An 18,787-nucleotide genomic window follows, 5' to 3' on the forward strand; every position below is an offset into this window, starting at 1 on the left:
GGCGTTACGCACAGAGCCATCTCCACCTCAGTGCCCAGCTGGGCTGCAGTACGTGCCGTCTATATCTAATCACTGCCGCTCCTCATCTCATCATTCCATTTGTTTTGTCTTGTTTATTACACACACCTGGTTCATATCCCCTCATCAGTACCTGTATAAGTGTTCCCTCTGCCCCCCTTGTCTTTGTGTGTGATTAGTTATTATGGAGGTGACTCTAGCTCAGTGGAGCTACTTTGTATTTTGTATCGCCGGGATATTCACCCGTGTCCCTTGTTGTCTCCAGTGCGGTGTGGAGTGTTTTACACATTGCTGCGTACCACTGTGTTCCTGAATAAACCGTATATTCTGTGAAATACCCTCCTGCGCTTGACTCCGTCCAAATCACCCGCTACAAACACTTGTAAATATTGGACTATAAATTGTACCTTCAGGTATTTTACTGATGCTAAAAAATATATTCTGTTCTACTGATCCATTTACTTTGTGTTCCTATTCTTATATTGTAATATTTCTTATTGTTGTTGTTGTTGTCCAGAAGGAACCTGCAAGCATTTCGTTGGACGCTGTATACCGTGTGTATCTGTACATATTACTAATAAAAACGTGAAACTTTAAGTGGAACACATTCTCACTGGAGAAATACCCCCACAAGAGAATTGAGCAATTGGACTCCACAGACAATTTTAACAACACGGCACTAAACACTGAAATATGACGAAAACTTACATGACTATAAAAACAAAATGTGGGACCCAATAACGGCCTTGTTTATCACATAACCCAAATGCCTTTGTTATGATGTAATGACAGTAAACACATTTTCCAGTGTAAATACACACCACTTTGTTTTGACCTGTAAAAGACAGACAGCGTAGCATGCAGCTGTTTCTCCTTCATAATAACTGGGGCGAGAGACAAGCGTGTGCATGCCATATTCCACTTCTTTGTACAGCGGCCACAATCAATCAAGGGTAGTGAAAGTTGTTGTGTGGGGGTGTAGGGAAGTGGGGCAGGCTAGGCAATGGAAAGTGTGGGGGTGTAGAGCAGGACAGGACAGGGTGTGAGGTTGGGACAGGACAGGACAGGGTGTGAGGTTGGGAGGGGACAGGACAGGACAGGGTGTGAGGTTGGGACAGGACAGGACAGGGTGTGAGGTTGGGAGGGGACAGGACAGGACAGGGTGTGAGGTTGGGAGGGGACAGGACAGGACAGGGTGTGAGGTTGGGAGGGGACAGGACAGGACAGGGTGTGAGGTTGGGACAGGACAGGACAGGACAGGGTGTGAGGTTGGGACAGGACAGGACAGGGTGTGAGGTTGGGACAAGACAGGGTGTGAGGTTGGGACAGGACAGGACAGGGTGTGAGGTTGGGAGGGGACAGGACAGGGTGTGAGGTTGGGAGGGGACAGGGTGTGAGGTTGGAAGGGGACAGGACAGGACAAGGTTGGGACAGGACAGGACAGGGTGTGAGGTTGGGAGGGGACAGGACAGGACAGGGTGTGAGGTTGGGACAGGACAGGACAGGGTGTGAGGTTGGGACAAGACAGGGTGTGAGGTTGGGACAGGACAGGACAGGGTGTGAGGTTGGGAGGGGACAGGACAGGACAGGGTGTGAGGTTGGGACAGGACAGGGTGTGAGGTTGGGACAGGACAGGACAGGACAGGGTGTGAGGTTGGGACAGGACAGGGTGTGAGGTTGGGACAGGACAGGACAGGACAGGGTGTGAGGTTGGGACAGGACAGGGTGTGAGGTTGGGAGGGGACAGGACAGGACAGGACAGGACAAGGTTGGGACAGGACAGGACAGGACAGGGTGTGAGGTTGGGACAGGACAGGGTGTGAGTTTGGGACAGGACAGGGTGTGAGGTTGGGAGGGGACAGGACAGGACAGGACAGGGTGTGAGGTTGGGACAGGACAGGGTGTGAGTTTGGGAGGGGACAGGACAGGACAGGGTGTGAGGTTGGGACAGGACAGGGTGTGAGGTTGGGACAAGACAGGGTGTGAGGTTGGGACAGGACAGGGTGTGAGGTTGGGACAGGACAGTGTGAGGTTGGGACAGGACAGGGTGTGAGGTTGGGACAGGACAGGGTGAGGTTGGGACAGGACAGGGTGTGAGGTTGGGACAGGACAGGGGTGTGAGGTTGAGGGACAGGACAGGACAGGGTGTGAGGTTGGGACAGGACAGGGTGTGAGGTTGGGACAGGACAGGGTGTGAGGTTGGGACAGGACAGGGTGTGAGGTTGGGAGGGGACAGGACAGGACAGGGTGTGAGGTTGGGACAGGACAGGGTGTGAGGTTGGGACAAGACAGGGTGTGAGGTTGGGACAGGACAGGGTGTGAGGTTGGGACAGGACAGGGTGTGAGGTTGGGACAGGACAGGGTGTGAGGTTGGGACAGGACAGGGTGTGAGGTTGGGACAGGACAGGACAGGACAGGGTGTGAGGTTGGGACAGGACAGGGTGTGAGGTTGGGAGGGGACAGGACAGGACAGGACAGGACAAGGTTGGGACAGGACAGGACAGGACAGGGTGTGAGGTTGGGACAGGACAGGGTGTGAGGTTGGGAGGGGACAGGACAGGACAAGGTTGGGACAGGACAGGACAGGACAGGGTGTGAGTTTGGGACAGGACAGGGTGTGAGGTTGGGAGGGGACAGGACAGGACAGGGTGTGAGGTTGGGACAGGACAGGGTGTGAGGTTGGGAGGGGACAGGACAGGACAGGGTGTGAGGTTGGGACAGGACAGGGTGTGAGGTTGGGAGGGGACAGGACAGGACAGGGTGTGAGGTTGGGACAGGACAGGACAGGACAGGGTGTGAGGTTGGGACAGGACAGGACAGGACAGGGTGTGAGGTTGGGACAGGACAGGACAGGGTGTGAGGTTGGGAGGGGACAGGACAGGACAGGGTGTGAGGTTGGGACAGGACAGGACAGGACAGGGTGTGAGGTTGGGACAGGACAGGACAGGACAGGGTGTGAGGTTGGGACAGGACAGGACAGGACAGGGTGTGAGGTTGGGACAGGACAGGACAGGACAGGGTGTGAGGTTGGGACAGGACAGGGTGTGAGGTTGGGAGGGGACAGGACAGGACAGGGTGTGAGGTTGGGACAGGACAGGACAGGACAGGGTGTGAGGTTGGGACAGGACAGGACAGGACAGGGAAATACCTAATTGTTTCTGAAATATGACATAAAACGACCTAGATATGACTGTCTGTGAAATACCTTCCCCAGAAAATGTTTTGCTAACTCTCAGCTGTATCCAGTATGCTTTCCGAGTAATGTGAATGTGAAAGACTGGAAACCGAGGCTAGGACATACCTGAGTGGCTTTGTCCCTCGTGCAGGGTTGACATGGGGCGTGGCTGGTTTCCCGAGGCCAGTGACCGGTCAGATAGGGTCCAGTCAGGAGAAGATCCAGGGAGGAGGTGCGGAGGATACTGCTACCGGCTAGGGGAGGAGGTCTGGGTCTCTCTGTAGGGAGGACAGGAGGGAGAGAGGGAAGACGAACAGAGCTTAGACACACACCAGAACATTCCATTGAGAAGAGGATGAAGAGAGAGGCCAGATGAACTCGTCTGACCTTATATGAGCATGAGTGTTTCTCTCTAGGCCTGCCTATATACTGACAGTTGATGACAGTTGAGCTGTTAATGGCAGAGACAGAAAACCCCCCAGATTGAGACTGTTCTAATCTGCTGCCTGTTGTGTTCCTCTGTGTCCAGTGATGCCTGCGGTATAGAGCAAGCAGCCCCGCTGTAGGCCACTCTGGCCAGTGGGCCTTTTTTTCAATGAATAGCTAAGCTGATTAGCACCATGATTGGCTGTGGTGTGGAGGCAAGATGTGTGTGTGTGTGTGTGATTGGCTGTGGCGTGGAGGTGAGCCACCTGATTGGCTGTGGAGGTGTTCTGGCTTTGAGGAAACAATCCATCATCATGACCTACATTTGATCCCCTTCTTCTGTCTGTGGACGTCGGAGGGCTGGAGTTAACAGCAGGTTGGCCGCTGTGAGGAAATTAGGAATATATGTATAATTTAACTACAGGAACTGTAGATGTGAGCGAAATAGCTGAAAGGATTAGAAGTATTGTCGTCTGTTAGTTTCCTCCAATCAGGATAGGGATGGTACGGGGGAAAAGTATAGAGAAAAATTATATAAATAATAAAAGGGGGATTTGAATTGATGCAAACAATTACATTGATAGAACCTACAATGTATCTGCAATATTACAGCTGATCTACCCCCTCTCATTAATAAATAAATGCAAGCCCCCTTCCTCCCTTCCTCCTCTCTTCTCTCATTCCTCTCCTCCCTCCCTCCCCTCCTCCTCCCCTCCTCCCCTCCTCTCCTCCCCTCCTCCTCCCCCTCCTCTCCTCCCCTACTCTCATACCTCCCTCGCACTCCTCCCCATCCCCTCCTCCCCTCCCCCCCTCCCTCCCTCCCTCCTCCCCCCTCCTCTCACCTCCCTCCCTCCTCTCTTCTCTCATTCCCCTCCTCCCTCCCTCTCCCCCCTCCCTCCCCTCCTCTCCTCTCCTCCCCTCCTCCCCCTCCCCTCCTCTCCTCCCCTACTCTCATACCTCCCTCGCCTCATACCTCCCTCCCTCCTCTCTTCTCTCATTCCCCTCCTCCCCTCCTCCCCTCCTCCCCTCCTCCTCCCCTCCTCTCTTCTCTCATTCCCCTCCTCCCCTCCTCCCCTCCTCCCCTCTCTCTCCTCCCCTCCTCTCATACCTCCCTCCCTCCTCTCTTCTCTCATTCCCTCCACCCCTCCTCCCTCCTCCCCTCCTCTCTTCTCTCATTCCCCTCCTCTCCTCCTCCCCTCCTCTCCCTCCCTCCTCCCTCCTCTCCTCCCCTCCTCTCATACCTCCCTCCCTCCTCTCTTCTCTCATTCCCCTCCTCCCCTCCTCTCCTCCTCCCCTCTCCTCCTCTCCTCCTCTCCTCTCAGCCTCTCCTCCCCTCCTCTCTCCTTCTCTCAGCCTCTCCTCCCCTCCCCTCTCCTCCTCTCAGCCTCCCCTCCCCTCCTCCCCTCCTCTCCTCTCCTCCCCTCCCTCCCCTCCCTCCCCTCTCCTCTCCTCCCCTCCTCTCCTCCCCTCCTCTCCTCCCCTCCTTTCTTTCCCCCTCAGACTGACACACATTCTAAAGTTCTCTGGCCCCTCCTTCTGCCCTTGTTCCCATTGCTGTTAGGACTTTACCTTCTAATAATATAAAGTGACAATGAAGGAAAGACATAACAGTTAGACCAAACACAGGACACCTGATGTTATGTCTGACCTAGTAGTCTAACATAAACACAGGACACCTGATGTTATGTCTGACCTAGTAGTCTAACATAAACACAGGACACCTGATGTTATGTCTGACCTAGTAGTCTAACATAAACACAGGACACCTGACAAACCATCAAACAGGCAAAGAGTCAATACAGGACTAAAGATTGAATCGTACTACACCGGCTCTGACGCTCGTCGGATGTGGCAGGGCTTGAAAACTATTACAGACGATAAAGGGAAGCACAGCCGCGAGCTTCCCAGTGACACAAGCCTACCAGACGAGCGAAACCACTTCTATGCTCGCTTCGAGGCAAGCAACACTGAAGCATGCATGAGAGAACCAACTGTTCCGGATGACTATGTGATCACGCTCTCCGTAGCCGATGTGAGTAAGACTTTTAAGCAGGTCAACATTCACAAGGCCGCAGGGCCAGACGGATTACCAGGACGTGTACTCCGAGCATGCGCTGACCAACTGGCAAGTGTCTTCACTGACATTTTCAACATGTCCCTGACTGAGTCTGTAATACCAACATGTTTCAAGCAGACCACCATAGTGCCCGTGCCCAAGGACACTAAGTTAACCTGCCTAAATGACTACCGACCCGTAGCACTGACATCTGTAGCCATGAAGTGCTTTGAAAGGTTGGTCATGGCTCACATCAACACCATTATCCCAGAAACCCTAGACCCACTCCAATTTGCATACCACCCCAACAGATCCACAGATGATGCAATCTCTATTGCACTCCACACTGCCCTTTCCCACCTGGACAAGAGGAACACCTACGTGAGAATGCTATTAATTGACTACAGCTCAGCATTCAACACCATAGTGCCCTCAAAGCTCATCACTAAGCTAAGGATCCTGGGACTAAACACCTCCCTCTGCAACTGGATCCTGGACTTCCTGACGGGCCGCCCCCAGGTGGTAAGGGTAGGTAACAACACATCTGCCACACTGATCCTCAACACGGGGGCCCCTCAGGGGTGCGTGCTCAGTCCCCTCCTGTACTCCCTGTTCACCCATGACTGCATGGCCAGGCACGACTCCAACACCATCATTAAGTTTGCCGACGACACAACAGTGGTAGGCCTGATCACCGACAACGATGAGACAGCCTATAGGGAGGAGGTCAGAGACCTGGCCGTGTGGTGCCAGGATAACAATCTCTCCCTCAACGTGACCAAGACAAAGGTGATGATTGTGGACTACAGGAAAAAAAAGAGGGCCGAGCACGCCCCCATTCTCATCGACGGGGCTGTATCAAATCAAATCAAATCAAATTTTATTGGTCACATGCGCCGAATACAACAGGTGCAGACATTACAGTGAAATGCTTACTTACAGCCCTTAACCAACAGTGCATTTATTTTAAACAAAAAAGTAAGAATAAAACAACAACAAAAAAAGTGTTGAGAAAAAAAGAGCAGAAGTAAAATAAATTGACAGTAGGGAGGCTATATATACAGGGGGGTACCGTTGCAGAGTCAATGTGCGGGGGCACCGGCTAGTTGAGGTAGTTGAGGTAATATGTACATGTGGGTAGAGTTAAAGTGACTATGCATAAATACTTAACAGAGTAGCAGCAGCGTAAAAAGGATGGGGTGGGGGGGCAGTGCAAATAGTCTGGGTAGCCATGATTAGCTGTTCAGGAGTCTTATGGCTTGGGGGTAGAAGCTGTTGAGAAGTCTTTTGGACCTAGACTTGGCACTCCGGTACTGCTTGCCGTGCGGTAGCAGAGAGAACAGTCTATGACTAGGGTGGCTGGAGTCTTTGACAATTTTGAGGGCCTTCCTCTGACACCGCCTGGTATAGAGGTCCTGGATGGCAGGGAGCTTTGCCCCAGTGATGTACTGGGCCGTACGCACTACCCTCTGTAGTGCCTTGCGGTCAGAGGCCAAGCAGTTGCCATACCAGGCGGTGATGCAACCAGTCAGGATGCTCTCGATGGTGCAGCTGTATAATTTTTTGAGGATCTGAGGACCCATGCCAAATCTTTTTAGTCTCCTGAGGGGGAATAGGCTTTGTCGTGCCCTCTTCATGACTGTCTTGGTGTGTTTGGACCATGATAGTTCGTTGGTGATGTGGACACCAAGGAACTTGAAGCTCTCAACCTGTTCCACTACAGCCCCGTCGATGAGAATGGGGGCGTGCTCAGTCCTCTTTTTTTTCCTGTAGTCCACAATCATCTCCTTTGTCTTGGTCACGTTGAGGGAGAGGTTGTTGTCCTGGCACCACACGGCCAGATCTCTGACCTCCTCCCTATAGGCTGTCTCATCGTTGTCGGTGATCAGGCCTACCACTGTTGTGTCGTCGGCAAACTTAATGATGGTGTTGGAGTCGTGCCTGGCCATGCAGTCATGGGTGAACAGAGAGTACAGGAGGGGACTGAGCACGCACCCCTGAGGGGCCCCCCGTGTTGAGGATCAGTGTGGCAGATGTGTTGTTACCTACCCTTACCACCTGGGGCGGCCCGTCAGGAAGTCCAGGATCCAGTTGCAGAGGGAGGTGTTTAGTCCCAGGATCCTTAGCTTAGTGATGAGCTTAGAGGGCACTATGGTGTTGAATGCTGAGCTGTAGTCAATGAATAGCATTCTCACGTAGGTGTTCCTCTTGTCCAGGTGGGAAAGGGCAGTGTGGAGTGCGATAGAGATTGCATCATCTGTGGATCTGTTGGGGCGGTATGCAAATTGGAGTGGGTCTAGGGTTTCTGGGATTATGCTGTTGATGTGAGCCATGACCAGTCTTTCAAAGCACTTCATGGCTACAGACGTCAGTGCTACGGGTCGGTAGTCATTTAGGCAGGTTATCTTAGAGTTCTTGGGCACGGGGACTATGGTGGTCTGCTTGAAACATGTTGGTATTACAGACTCAGTCAGGGACATGTTGAAAATGTCAGTGAAGACACTTGCCAGTTGGTCAGCACATGCTCGGAGTACACGTCCTGGTAATCCGTCTGGCCCTGCGGCCTTGTGAATGTTGACCTGCTTAAAAGTCTTACTCACATCGGCTACGGAGAGCGTGATCACATAGTCATCCGGAACAGCTGGTGCTCTCATGCATGCTTCAGTGTTGCTTGCCTCGAAGCGAGCATAGAAGTGGTTTAGCCTCGTCTGGTAGGCTTGTGTCACTGGGCAGCTCGCGGCTGTGCTTCCCTTTGTAGTCTGTAATAGTTTTCAAGCCCTGCCACATCCGACGAGCGCCAGTGCCAGTGTAGTATGATTCAATCTTAGACCTGTATTGACTCTTTGCCTGTTTGATGGTTCGTCGGAGGTCATAGCGGGATTTCTTATAAGCGTCCGGGTTAGAGTCCCGTTCCTTGAAAGCGGCAGCTCTACCCTTTAGCTCAGTGCGGATGTTTCCTGTAATCCATGGCTTCTGGTTGGGGTATGTACGTACGGTCACTGTGGGGACGACATCATCGATGCACTTATTGATGAAGCCAGTGACTGATGTGGTGTACTCCTCTGTAGTGGAACAGGTTGAGAGGTTGAGAGCAGGTTGAGAGCTTCAAGTACCTTGGTGTCCACATCACCAACGAACTTGACCGACCACAAGGCACTACAGAGGGTAGTGCGTACGGCCCAGTACATCACTGGGGCCAAGCTTTCTGCCATCCAGGACCTCTATACCAGGCGGTGTCAGAGGAAGGCCCTCAAAATGGTCAAAGACTCCAGCCACCCTAGTCATAGACTGTTCTGTCTGCTACCGCACGGCAAGCGGTACCGGAGTGCCAAGTCTAGGTCCAAAATACTTCTCAACAGCTTCTACCCCCAAGCCATAAGACTCCTGAACAGCTAATCATGGCTACCCGGACTATTTGCACTGCCCCCCCACCAACACCCCCCACCCCATCTTTTTACGCTGCTGCTACTCTGTTAATTATTTATGCATAGTCACTTTAACTCTACCCACATGTACATATTACTTCAACTACCTCAACTAGCCGGTGCCCCCGCACATTGACTCTGCACCAGTACCCCCCTGTATATATAGCCTCCCTACTGTTATTTTATTTTACTTCTGCTCTTTTTTTTCTCAACACTTTTTTTGTTGTTGTTTTATTTTACTTTTTTATTTAAAATAAATGCACTGTTGATTAAGGGCTTGTAAGTAAGCATTTCACTGTAATGTCTGCACCTGTTGTATTCGGCGCATGTGGCCAATAACATTTGATTTGATTTGATTCGATGTTATGTCTGACCTAGTAGTCTAACATAAACACAGAGCTGTTTTCAAGACTGTGGTTCTTTCCACAAGGAGACCTTCCATCTCAGAAGCATGTTTAGTCAGAGGTTAGGCGACTCTCAGGACAGCCAGTCAGTGAGGAGTAATACGCATTTGTCTTCTTTCCTCCTGAGGGAACATGACCCATGTGGACAAACAAATGACCTCTAACACCACAAATAGCACCCTATTCCCTATTTAGTGCACTACTTTAGACCAGGACCCATAGAGAATAGGGTGCCATTTGGGATGCATTCTATTGTCTAATGAGGAAAATAATGTGGAGAAAATATAAAGTCATCTCAACAGGATGGCAATAAGAGAAACAGCTAGAATTCCCCTACTGACTGGTCCACAGCAGAATGACTGGCCCACAGCAGAATGACTGGCCCACTGCAGAATGACTGGCCCACAGCAGAATGACTGGCCCACAGCAGGATGACTGGCCCACAGCAGAATGACTGGCCCACAGCAGGATGACTGGCCCACAGCAGAATGACTGGCCCACAGCAGGATGACTGGCCCACAGCAGAATGACTGGCCCACAGCAGGATGACTGGCCCACAGCAGAATGACTGGCCCACAGCAGAATGACTGGCCCACAGCAGGATGACTGGCCCACAGCAGAATGACTGGCCCACAGCAGAATGACTGGCCCACAGCAGGATGACTGGCCCACAGCAGGATGACTGGCCCACAGCAGAATGACTGGCCCACAGCAGGATGAAGGAGTTAACCTGTAGCCATCTGACTGGCCCACAGCAGAATGACTGGCCCACAGCAGAATAACTGGCCCACAGCAGGATAAAGGAGTTACCCTGTTGCCATCTGACTGGCCCACAGCAGGATGACTGGCCCACAGCAGAATGACTGGCCCACAGCAGAATGACTGGCCCACAGCAGGATGACTGGCCCACAGCAGAATGACTGGCCCACAGCAGAATGACTGGCCCACAGCAGGATGACTGGCCCACAGCAGAATGACTGGCCCACAGCAGGATAAAGGAGTTACCCTGTTGCCATCTGATTGGCCCACAGCAGAATGATTGGCCCACAGCAGAATGACAGGCCCACAGCAGAATGACTGGCCCACAGCAGAATGACTGGCCCACAGCAGGATGACTGGCCCACAGCAGAATGACTGGCCCACAGCAGGATGAAGGAGTTACCCTGTAGCCATCTGACTGGCCCACAGCAGAATGACTGGCCCACAGCAGAATAACTGGCCCACAGCAGGATAAAGGAGTTACCCTGTTGCCATCTGACTGGCCCACAGCAGAATGAAGGAGTTACCCTGTTGCCATCTGACTGGCCCACAGCAGAATGAAGGAGTTACCCTGTTGCCATCTGACTGGCCCACAGCAGAATGAAGGAGTTACCCTGTTGCCATTTGACTGACCCACAGCAGGATAAAGGAGTTACCCTGTTGCCATCTGACTGGCCCACAGCAGAATGAAGGAGTTACCCTGTTGCCATCTGACTGGCCCACAGCAGAATGAAGGAGTTACCCTGTTGCCATTTGACTGACCCACAGCAGGATAAAGGAGTTACCCTGTTGCCATCTGACTGGCCCACAGCAGAATGAAGGAGTTACCCTGTTGCCATCTGACTGGCCCACAGCAGAATGAAGGAGTTACCCTGTTGCCATCTGACTGGCCCACAGCAGAATGAAGGAGTTACCCTGTTGCCATCTGACTGGCCCACAGCAGAATGAAGGAGTTACCCTGTTGCCATCTGACTGGCCCACAGCAGAATGAAGGAGTTACCCTGTTGCCATCTGACTGGCCCACGGCAGAATGAAGGAGTTACCCTCATGACAGAGTGACCTGTGAGGAATTAGGAGGAAGTCCTGCAGCACACACACCATGCTCACTCCATCAGCGCGGAGAGACACAGAGAGAGGAGTTATGTGTATTCTACTGCCAGTGCCAGGCCAACACTCCTTCCTACCCAACCACAGATTAAACAGCGTGATTCTCTAGTGTTTACACAGGCAGACAGAATGGAAGGCCGAACTGTAGAAGTAGCAGCAGACTGACATGTTAGGACACATGTAGAGGGTTAACCCTCATCAGACTCAGAGCCACGCTCCACTGAGGACTACCTATTCTGTCTCGGAAAGGATTGTTGTTTTGACCCTCAGACATTCCAGTCATCAAACCATTTTCAAACCTTGTTTACTGACAGTCACAGATAAGCTACAGAATAGATAAACTACAGACCACTGGGACCAACTGAACAGAGGAACTACATACCACTGGGACCAACTGAACAGATAAACTACAGACCACTGGGACCAACTGAACAGAGAAACTACAGACCACTGGGACCAACTGAACAGAGAAACTACAGACCACTGGGACCAACTGAACAGAGAAACTACAGACCACTGGGACCAACTGAACAGAGAAACTACAGACCACTGGGACCAACTGAACAGATAAACTACAGACCACTGGGACCAACTGAACAGATAAACTACAGACCACTGGGACCAACTGAACAGATCAACTACAGACCACTGGGACCAACTGAACAGATAAACTACAGACCACTGAGACCAACTGAACAGATAAACTACAGACCACTGGGACCAACTGAACAGATAAACTACAGACCACTTGGACCAACTGAACAGAGAAACTACAGGCCACTGGGACCAACTGAACAGAGAAACTACAGGCCACTGGGACCAACTGAACAGAGAAGCTACAGACCACTGGGACCAACTGAACAGAGAAACTAAAGACCACTGGGACCAACTGAACAGAGAAACTACAGACCACTGGGACCAACTGAACAGAGAAACTACAGGCCACTGGGACCAACTGAACAGATAAACTACAGACCACTGGGACCAACTGAACAGAGAAACTACAGGCCACTGGGACCAACTGAACAGAGAAACTACAGACCACTGGGACCAACTGAACAGAGAAACTACAGACCACTGGGACCAACTGAACAGATAAACTACAGACCACTGGGACCAACTGAACAGAGAAACTACAGACCAATGGGACCAACTGAACAGATAAACTACAGACCACTGGGACCAACTGAACAGATAAACTACAGACCACTGGGACCAACTGAACAGATCAACTACAGACCACTGGGACCAACTGAACAGATAAACTACAGACCACTGAGACCAACTGAACAGATAAACTACAGACCACTGGGACCAACTGAACAGATAAACTACAGACCACTGGGACCAACTGAACAGATAAACTACAGACCACTTGGACCAACTGAACAGAGAAACTACAGACCACTGGGACCAACTGAACAGAGAAACTAAAGACCACTGGGACCAACTGAACAGAGAAACTACAGGCCACTGGGACCAACTGAACAGAGAAACTACAGACCACTGGGACCAACTGAACAGAGAAACTAAAGACCACTGGGACCAACTGAACAGAGAAACTAAAGACCACTGGGACCAACTGAACAGAGAAACTACAGACCACTGGGACCAACTGAACAGAGAAACTACAGGCCACCGGGACCAACTGAACAGATAAACTACAGACCACCGGAACCAACTGAACAGATAAACTACAGACCACTGGGACCAACTGAACAGAGAAACTACAGGCCACTGGGACCAACTGAACAGAGAAACTACAGACCACTGGGACCAACTGAACAGAGAAACTACAGACCACTGGGACCAACTGAACAGATAAACTACAGACCACTGGGACCAACTGAACAGAGAAACTACAGACCACTGGGACCAACTGAACAGATAAACTACAGACCACTGGGACCAACTGAACAGATAAACTACAGACCACTGGGACCAACTGAACAGATCAACTACAGACCACTGGGACCAACTGAACAGATAAACTACAGACCACTGAGACCAACTGAACAGATAAACTACAGACCACTGGGACCAACTGAACAGATAAACTACAGACCACTGGGACCAACTGAACAGATAAACTACAGACCACTTGGACCAACTGAACAGAGAAACTACAGACCACTGGGACCAACTGAACAGAGAAACTACAGACCACTGGGACCAACTGAACAGAGAAACTACAGGCCACTGGGACCAACTGAACAGAGAAACTACAGACCACTGGGACCAACTGAACAGAGAAACTAAAGACCACTGGGACCAACTGAACAGAGAAACTAAAGACCACTGGGACCAACTGAACAGAGAAACTACAGACCACTGGGACCAACTGAACAGAGAAACTACAGGCCACCGGGACCAACTGAACAGATAAACTACAGACCACCGGAACCAACTGAACAGAGAAACTACAGACCACCGGGACCAACTGAACAGAGAAACTACAGACCACTGGGACCAACTGAACAGAGAAACTACAGGCCACTGGGACCAACTGAACAGAGAAACTACAGACCACTGGGACCAACTTAACAGAGAAACTACAGACCACTGGGACCAACTGAACAGAGAAACTACAGGCCACTGGGACCAACTGAACAGAAAAACTACAGACCACTGGGACCAACTGAACAGAGAAACTACAGGCCACTGGGACCAACTGAACAGAGAAACTACAGACCACTGGGACCAACTGAACAGAGAAACTACAGACCACTAGGACCAACTGAACAGAGAAACTACAGGCCACTGGGACCAACTGAACAGAGAAACTACAGGCCACTGGGACCAACTGAACAGAGAAACTACAGACCACTGGGACCAACTGAACAGAGAAACTACAGACCACTGGGACCTACTGAACAGAGAAACTACAGACCACTGGGACCTACTGAACAGAGAAACTACAGACCACTGGGACCAACTGAACAGAGAAACTACAGACCACTGGGACCAACTGAACAGAGAAACTACAGACCACTGGGACCAACTGAACAGAGAAACTACAGACCACTGGGACCAACTGAACAGAGAAACCAACTGAACAGAGAAACTACAGACCACTGGGACCAACTGAACAGAGAAACTACAGGCCACTGGGACCAACTGAACAGAGAAACTACAGGCCACTGGGACCAACTGAACAGAGAAACTACAGACCACTGGGACCAACTGAACAGAGAAACTACAGGCCACTGGGACCAACTGAACAGAGAAACTACTGGCCACTGGGACCAACTGAACAGAGAAACTACAGGCCACTGGGACCAACTGAACAGGAGAAACTACAGGCCACTGGGACCAACTGAACAGAGAAACTACAGACCACTGGGACCAACTGAACAGATAAACTACAGACTACTGGGACCAACTGAACAGAGAAACTACAGACCACTGGGACCAACTGAACAGATAAACTACAGACCACCTGAACAGAGAAACTACAGACCACTGGGACCAACTGAACAGAGAAACTACAGACCACTGGGACCAACTGAACAGAGAAACTACAGGCCACTGGGACCAACTGAACAGATAAACTACAGACCACTGGGACCAACTGAACAGAGAAACTACAGGCCACTGGGACCAACTGAACAGAGAAACTAAAGACCACTGGGACCAACTGAACAAAGAAACTACAGACCACTGGGACCAACTGAACAGAGAAACTACAGGCCACTGGGACCAACTGAACAGATAAACTACAGACCACTGGGACCAACTGAACAGAGAAACTACAGGCCACTGGGACCAACTGAACAGAGAAACTACAGGCCACTGGGACCAACTGAACAGATAAACTACAGACCACTGGAACCAACTGAACAGAGAAACTACAGACCACTGGGACCAACTGAACAGAGAAACTACAGACCACTGGGACCAACTGAACAGAGAAACTACAGACCACTGGGACCAACTGAACAGAGAAACTACAGACCACTGGAACCAACTGAACAGATAAACTACAGGCCACTGGGACCAACTGAACAGAGAAACTACAGACCACTGGGACCAACTGAACAGAGAAACTACAGGCCACTTGGACCACCTGAACAGAGAAACTACAGACCACTGGGACCAACTGAACAGAGAAACTACAGGCCACTGGGACCAACTGAACAGAGAAACTACAGGCCACTGGGACCAACTGAACAGAGAAACTACAGACCACTGGGACCAACTGAACAGAGAAACTACAGACCACTGGGACCAACTGAACAGAGAAACTACAGGCCACTGGGACCAACTGAACAGAGAAACTACAGGCCACTGGGACCAACTGAACAGAGAAACTACAGACCACTGGGACCAACTGAACAGAGAAACTACAGACCACTGGGACCAACTGAACAGAGAAACTACAGACCACTGGGACCAACTGAACAGAGAAACTACAGACCACTGGGACCAACTGAACAGAGAAACTACAGGCCACTTGGACCACCTGAACAGAGAAACTACAGACCACTGGGACCAACTGAACAGAGAAACTACAGGCCACTGGGACCAACTGAACAGAGAAACTACAGGCCACTGGGACCAACTGAACAGAGAAACTACAGACCACTGGGACCAACTGAACAGAGAAACTACAGACCACTGGGACCAACTGAACAGAGAAACTACAGGCCACTGGGACCAACTGAACAGAGAAACTACAGGCCACTGGGACCAACTGAACAGAGAAACTACAGACCACTGGGACCAACTGAACAGAGAAACTACAGACCACTGGGACCAACTGAACAGAGAAACTACAGACCACTGGGACCAACTGAACAGAGAAACTACAGATGAACAGAGAAACTACAGACCACTGGGACCAACTGAACAGAGAAACTACAGACCACTGGGACCAACTGAACAGAGAAACTACAGACCACTGGGACCAACTGAACAGAGAAAACCAACTGAACAGAGAAACTACAGACCACTGGGACCAACTGAACAGAGAAACTACAGCCACTGGGACCAACTGAACAGAGAAACTACAGACCACTGGGACCAACTGAACAGAGAAACTACAGACCACTGGGACCAACTGAACAGAGAAACTACAGGCCACTGGGACCAACTGAACAGATAAACTACAGACCACTGGGACCAACTGAACAGAGAAACTACAGGCCACTGGGACCAACTGAACAGAGAAACTACTGGCCACTGGGACCAACTGAACAGAGAAACTACAGACCACTGGGACCAACTGAACAGAGAAACTACAGGCCACTGGGACCAACTGAACAGATAAACTACAGACCACTGGGACCAACTGAACAGATAAACTACAGACCACTGGAACCAACTGAACAGAGAAACTACAGACCACTGGGACCAACTGAACAGAGAAACTACAGACCACTGGGACCAACTGAACAGAGAAACTACAGACCACTGGGACCAACTGAACAGATAAACTACAGACCACTGGGACCAACTGAACAGATAAACTACAGGCCACTGGGACCAACTGAACAGAGAAACTACAGACCACTGGGACCAACTGAACAGAGAAACTACAGGCCACTTGGACCACCTGAACAGAGAAACTACAGACCACTGGGACCAACTGAACAGAGAAACTACAGGCCACTGGGACCAACTGAACAGAGAAACTACAGGCCACTGGGACCAACTGAACAGAGAAACTACAGACCACTGGGACCAACTGAACAGAGAAACTACAGACCACTGGGACCAACTGAACAGAGAAACTACAGGCCACTGGGACCAACTGAACAGAGAAACTACAGGCCACTGGGACCAACTGAACAGAGAAACTACAGACCACTGGGACCAACTGAACAGAGAAACTACAGACCACTGGGACCAACTGAACAGAGAAACTACAGACCACTGGGACCAACTGAACAGAGAAACTACAGACCACTGGGACCAACTGAACAGAGAAACTACAGGCCACTTGGACCACCTGAACAGAGAAACTACAGACCACTGGGACCAACTGAACAGAGAAACTACAGGCCACTGGGACCAACTGAACAGAGAAACTACAGGCCACTGGGACCAACTGAACAGAGAAACTACAAACCACTGGGACCAACTGAACAGAGAAACTACAGACCACTGGGACCAACTGAACAGAGAAACTACAGGCCACTGGGACCAACTGAACAGAGAAACTACAGGCCACTGGGACCAACTGAACAGAGAAACTACAGACCACTGGGACCAACTGAACAGAGAAACTACAGACCACTGGGACCAACTGAACAGAGAAACTACAGACCACTGGGACCAACTGAACAGAGAAACTACAGATGAACAGAGAAACTACAGACCACTGGGACCAACTGAACAGAGAAACTACAGACCACTGGGACCAACTGAACAGAGAAACTACAGACCACTGGGACCAACTGAACAGAGAAACCAACTGAACAGAGAAACTACAGACCACTGGGACCAACTGAACAGAGAAACTACAGCCACTGGGACCAACTGAACAGAGAAACTACAGACCACTGGGACCAACTGAACAGAGAAACTACAGACCACTGGGACCAACTGAACAGAGAAACTACAGGCCACTGGGACCAACTGAACAGATAAACTACAGACCACTGGGACCAACTGAACAGAGAAACTACAGGCCACTGGGACCAACTGAACAGAGAAACTACTGGCCACTGGGACCAACTGAACAGAGAAACTACAGACCACTGGGACCAACTGAACAGATAAACTACAGACCACTGGGACCAACTGAACAGAGAAACTACAGACCACTGGGACCAACTGAACAGAGAAACTACAGACCACTGGGACCAACTGAACAGAGAAACTACAGACCACTGGGACCAACTGAACAGAGAAACTACAGACCACTGGGACCAACTGAACAGAGAAACTACAGACCACTGGGACCAACTGAACAGAGAAACTACAGGCCACTGGGACCAACTGAACAGATAAACTACAGGCCACTGGGACCAACTGAACAGAGAAACTACAGACCACTGGGACCAACTGAACAGAGAAACTACAGACCACTGGGACCAACTGAACAGAGAAACTACAGGCCACTGGGACCAACTGAACAGAGAAACTACAAACCACTGGGACCAACTGAACAGAGAAACTACAGGCCACTGGGACCAACTGAACAGAGAAACTACAGACCACTGGGACCAACTGAACAGAGAAACTACAGACCACTGGGACCAACTGAACAGAGAAACTACAGGCCACTGGGACCAACTGAACAGAGAAACTACAGACCACTGGGACCAACTGAACAGAGAAACTACAGACCACTGGAACCAACTGAACAGAGAAACTACAGACCACTGGGACCAACTGAACAGAGAAACTACAGACCACTGGGACCAACTGAACAGAGAAACTACAGACCACTGGGACCAACTGAACAGAGAAA

At 50.8% G+C, this 18,787-nt stretch overlaps 1 protein-coding gene across 1 annotated transcript in view; it reads right to left on the minus strand.

Moving 5' to 3' along the window:
• Nucleotides 1-18,787, minus strand: part of fam117bb (family with sequence similarity 117 member Bb) — a 136,974-nt gene that overhangs the window by 89,215 nt on the left and 28,972 nt on the right. The window contains exon 2 of the mRNA XM_041868811.2: nt 3,320-3,471. Within this exon, the coding sequence (XP_041724745.1) occupies nt 3,320-3,471 (152 nt within the window). The remainder of the gene's footprint in view (nt 1-3,319; nt 3,472-18,787) is intronic.

Source organism: Coregonus clupeaformis, unplaced genomic scaffold, assembly GCF_020615455.1.
Source record: "Coregonus clupeaformis isolate EN_2021a unplaced genomic scaffold, ASM2061545v1 scaf0075, whole genome shotgun sequence".
Lineage (NCBI taxonomy): Eukaryota > Metazoa > Chordata > Actinopteri > Salmoniformes > Salmonidae > Coregonus > Coregonus clupeaformis.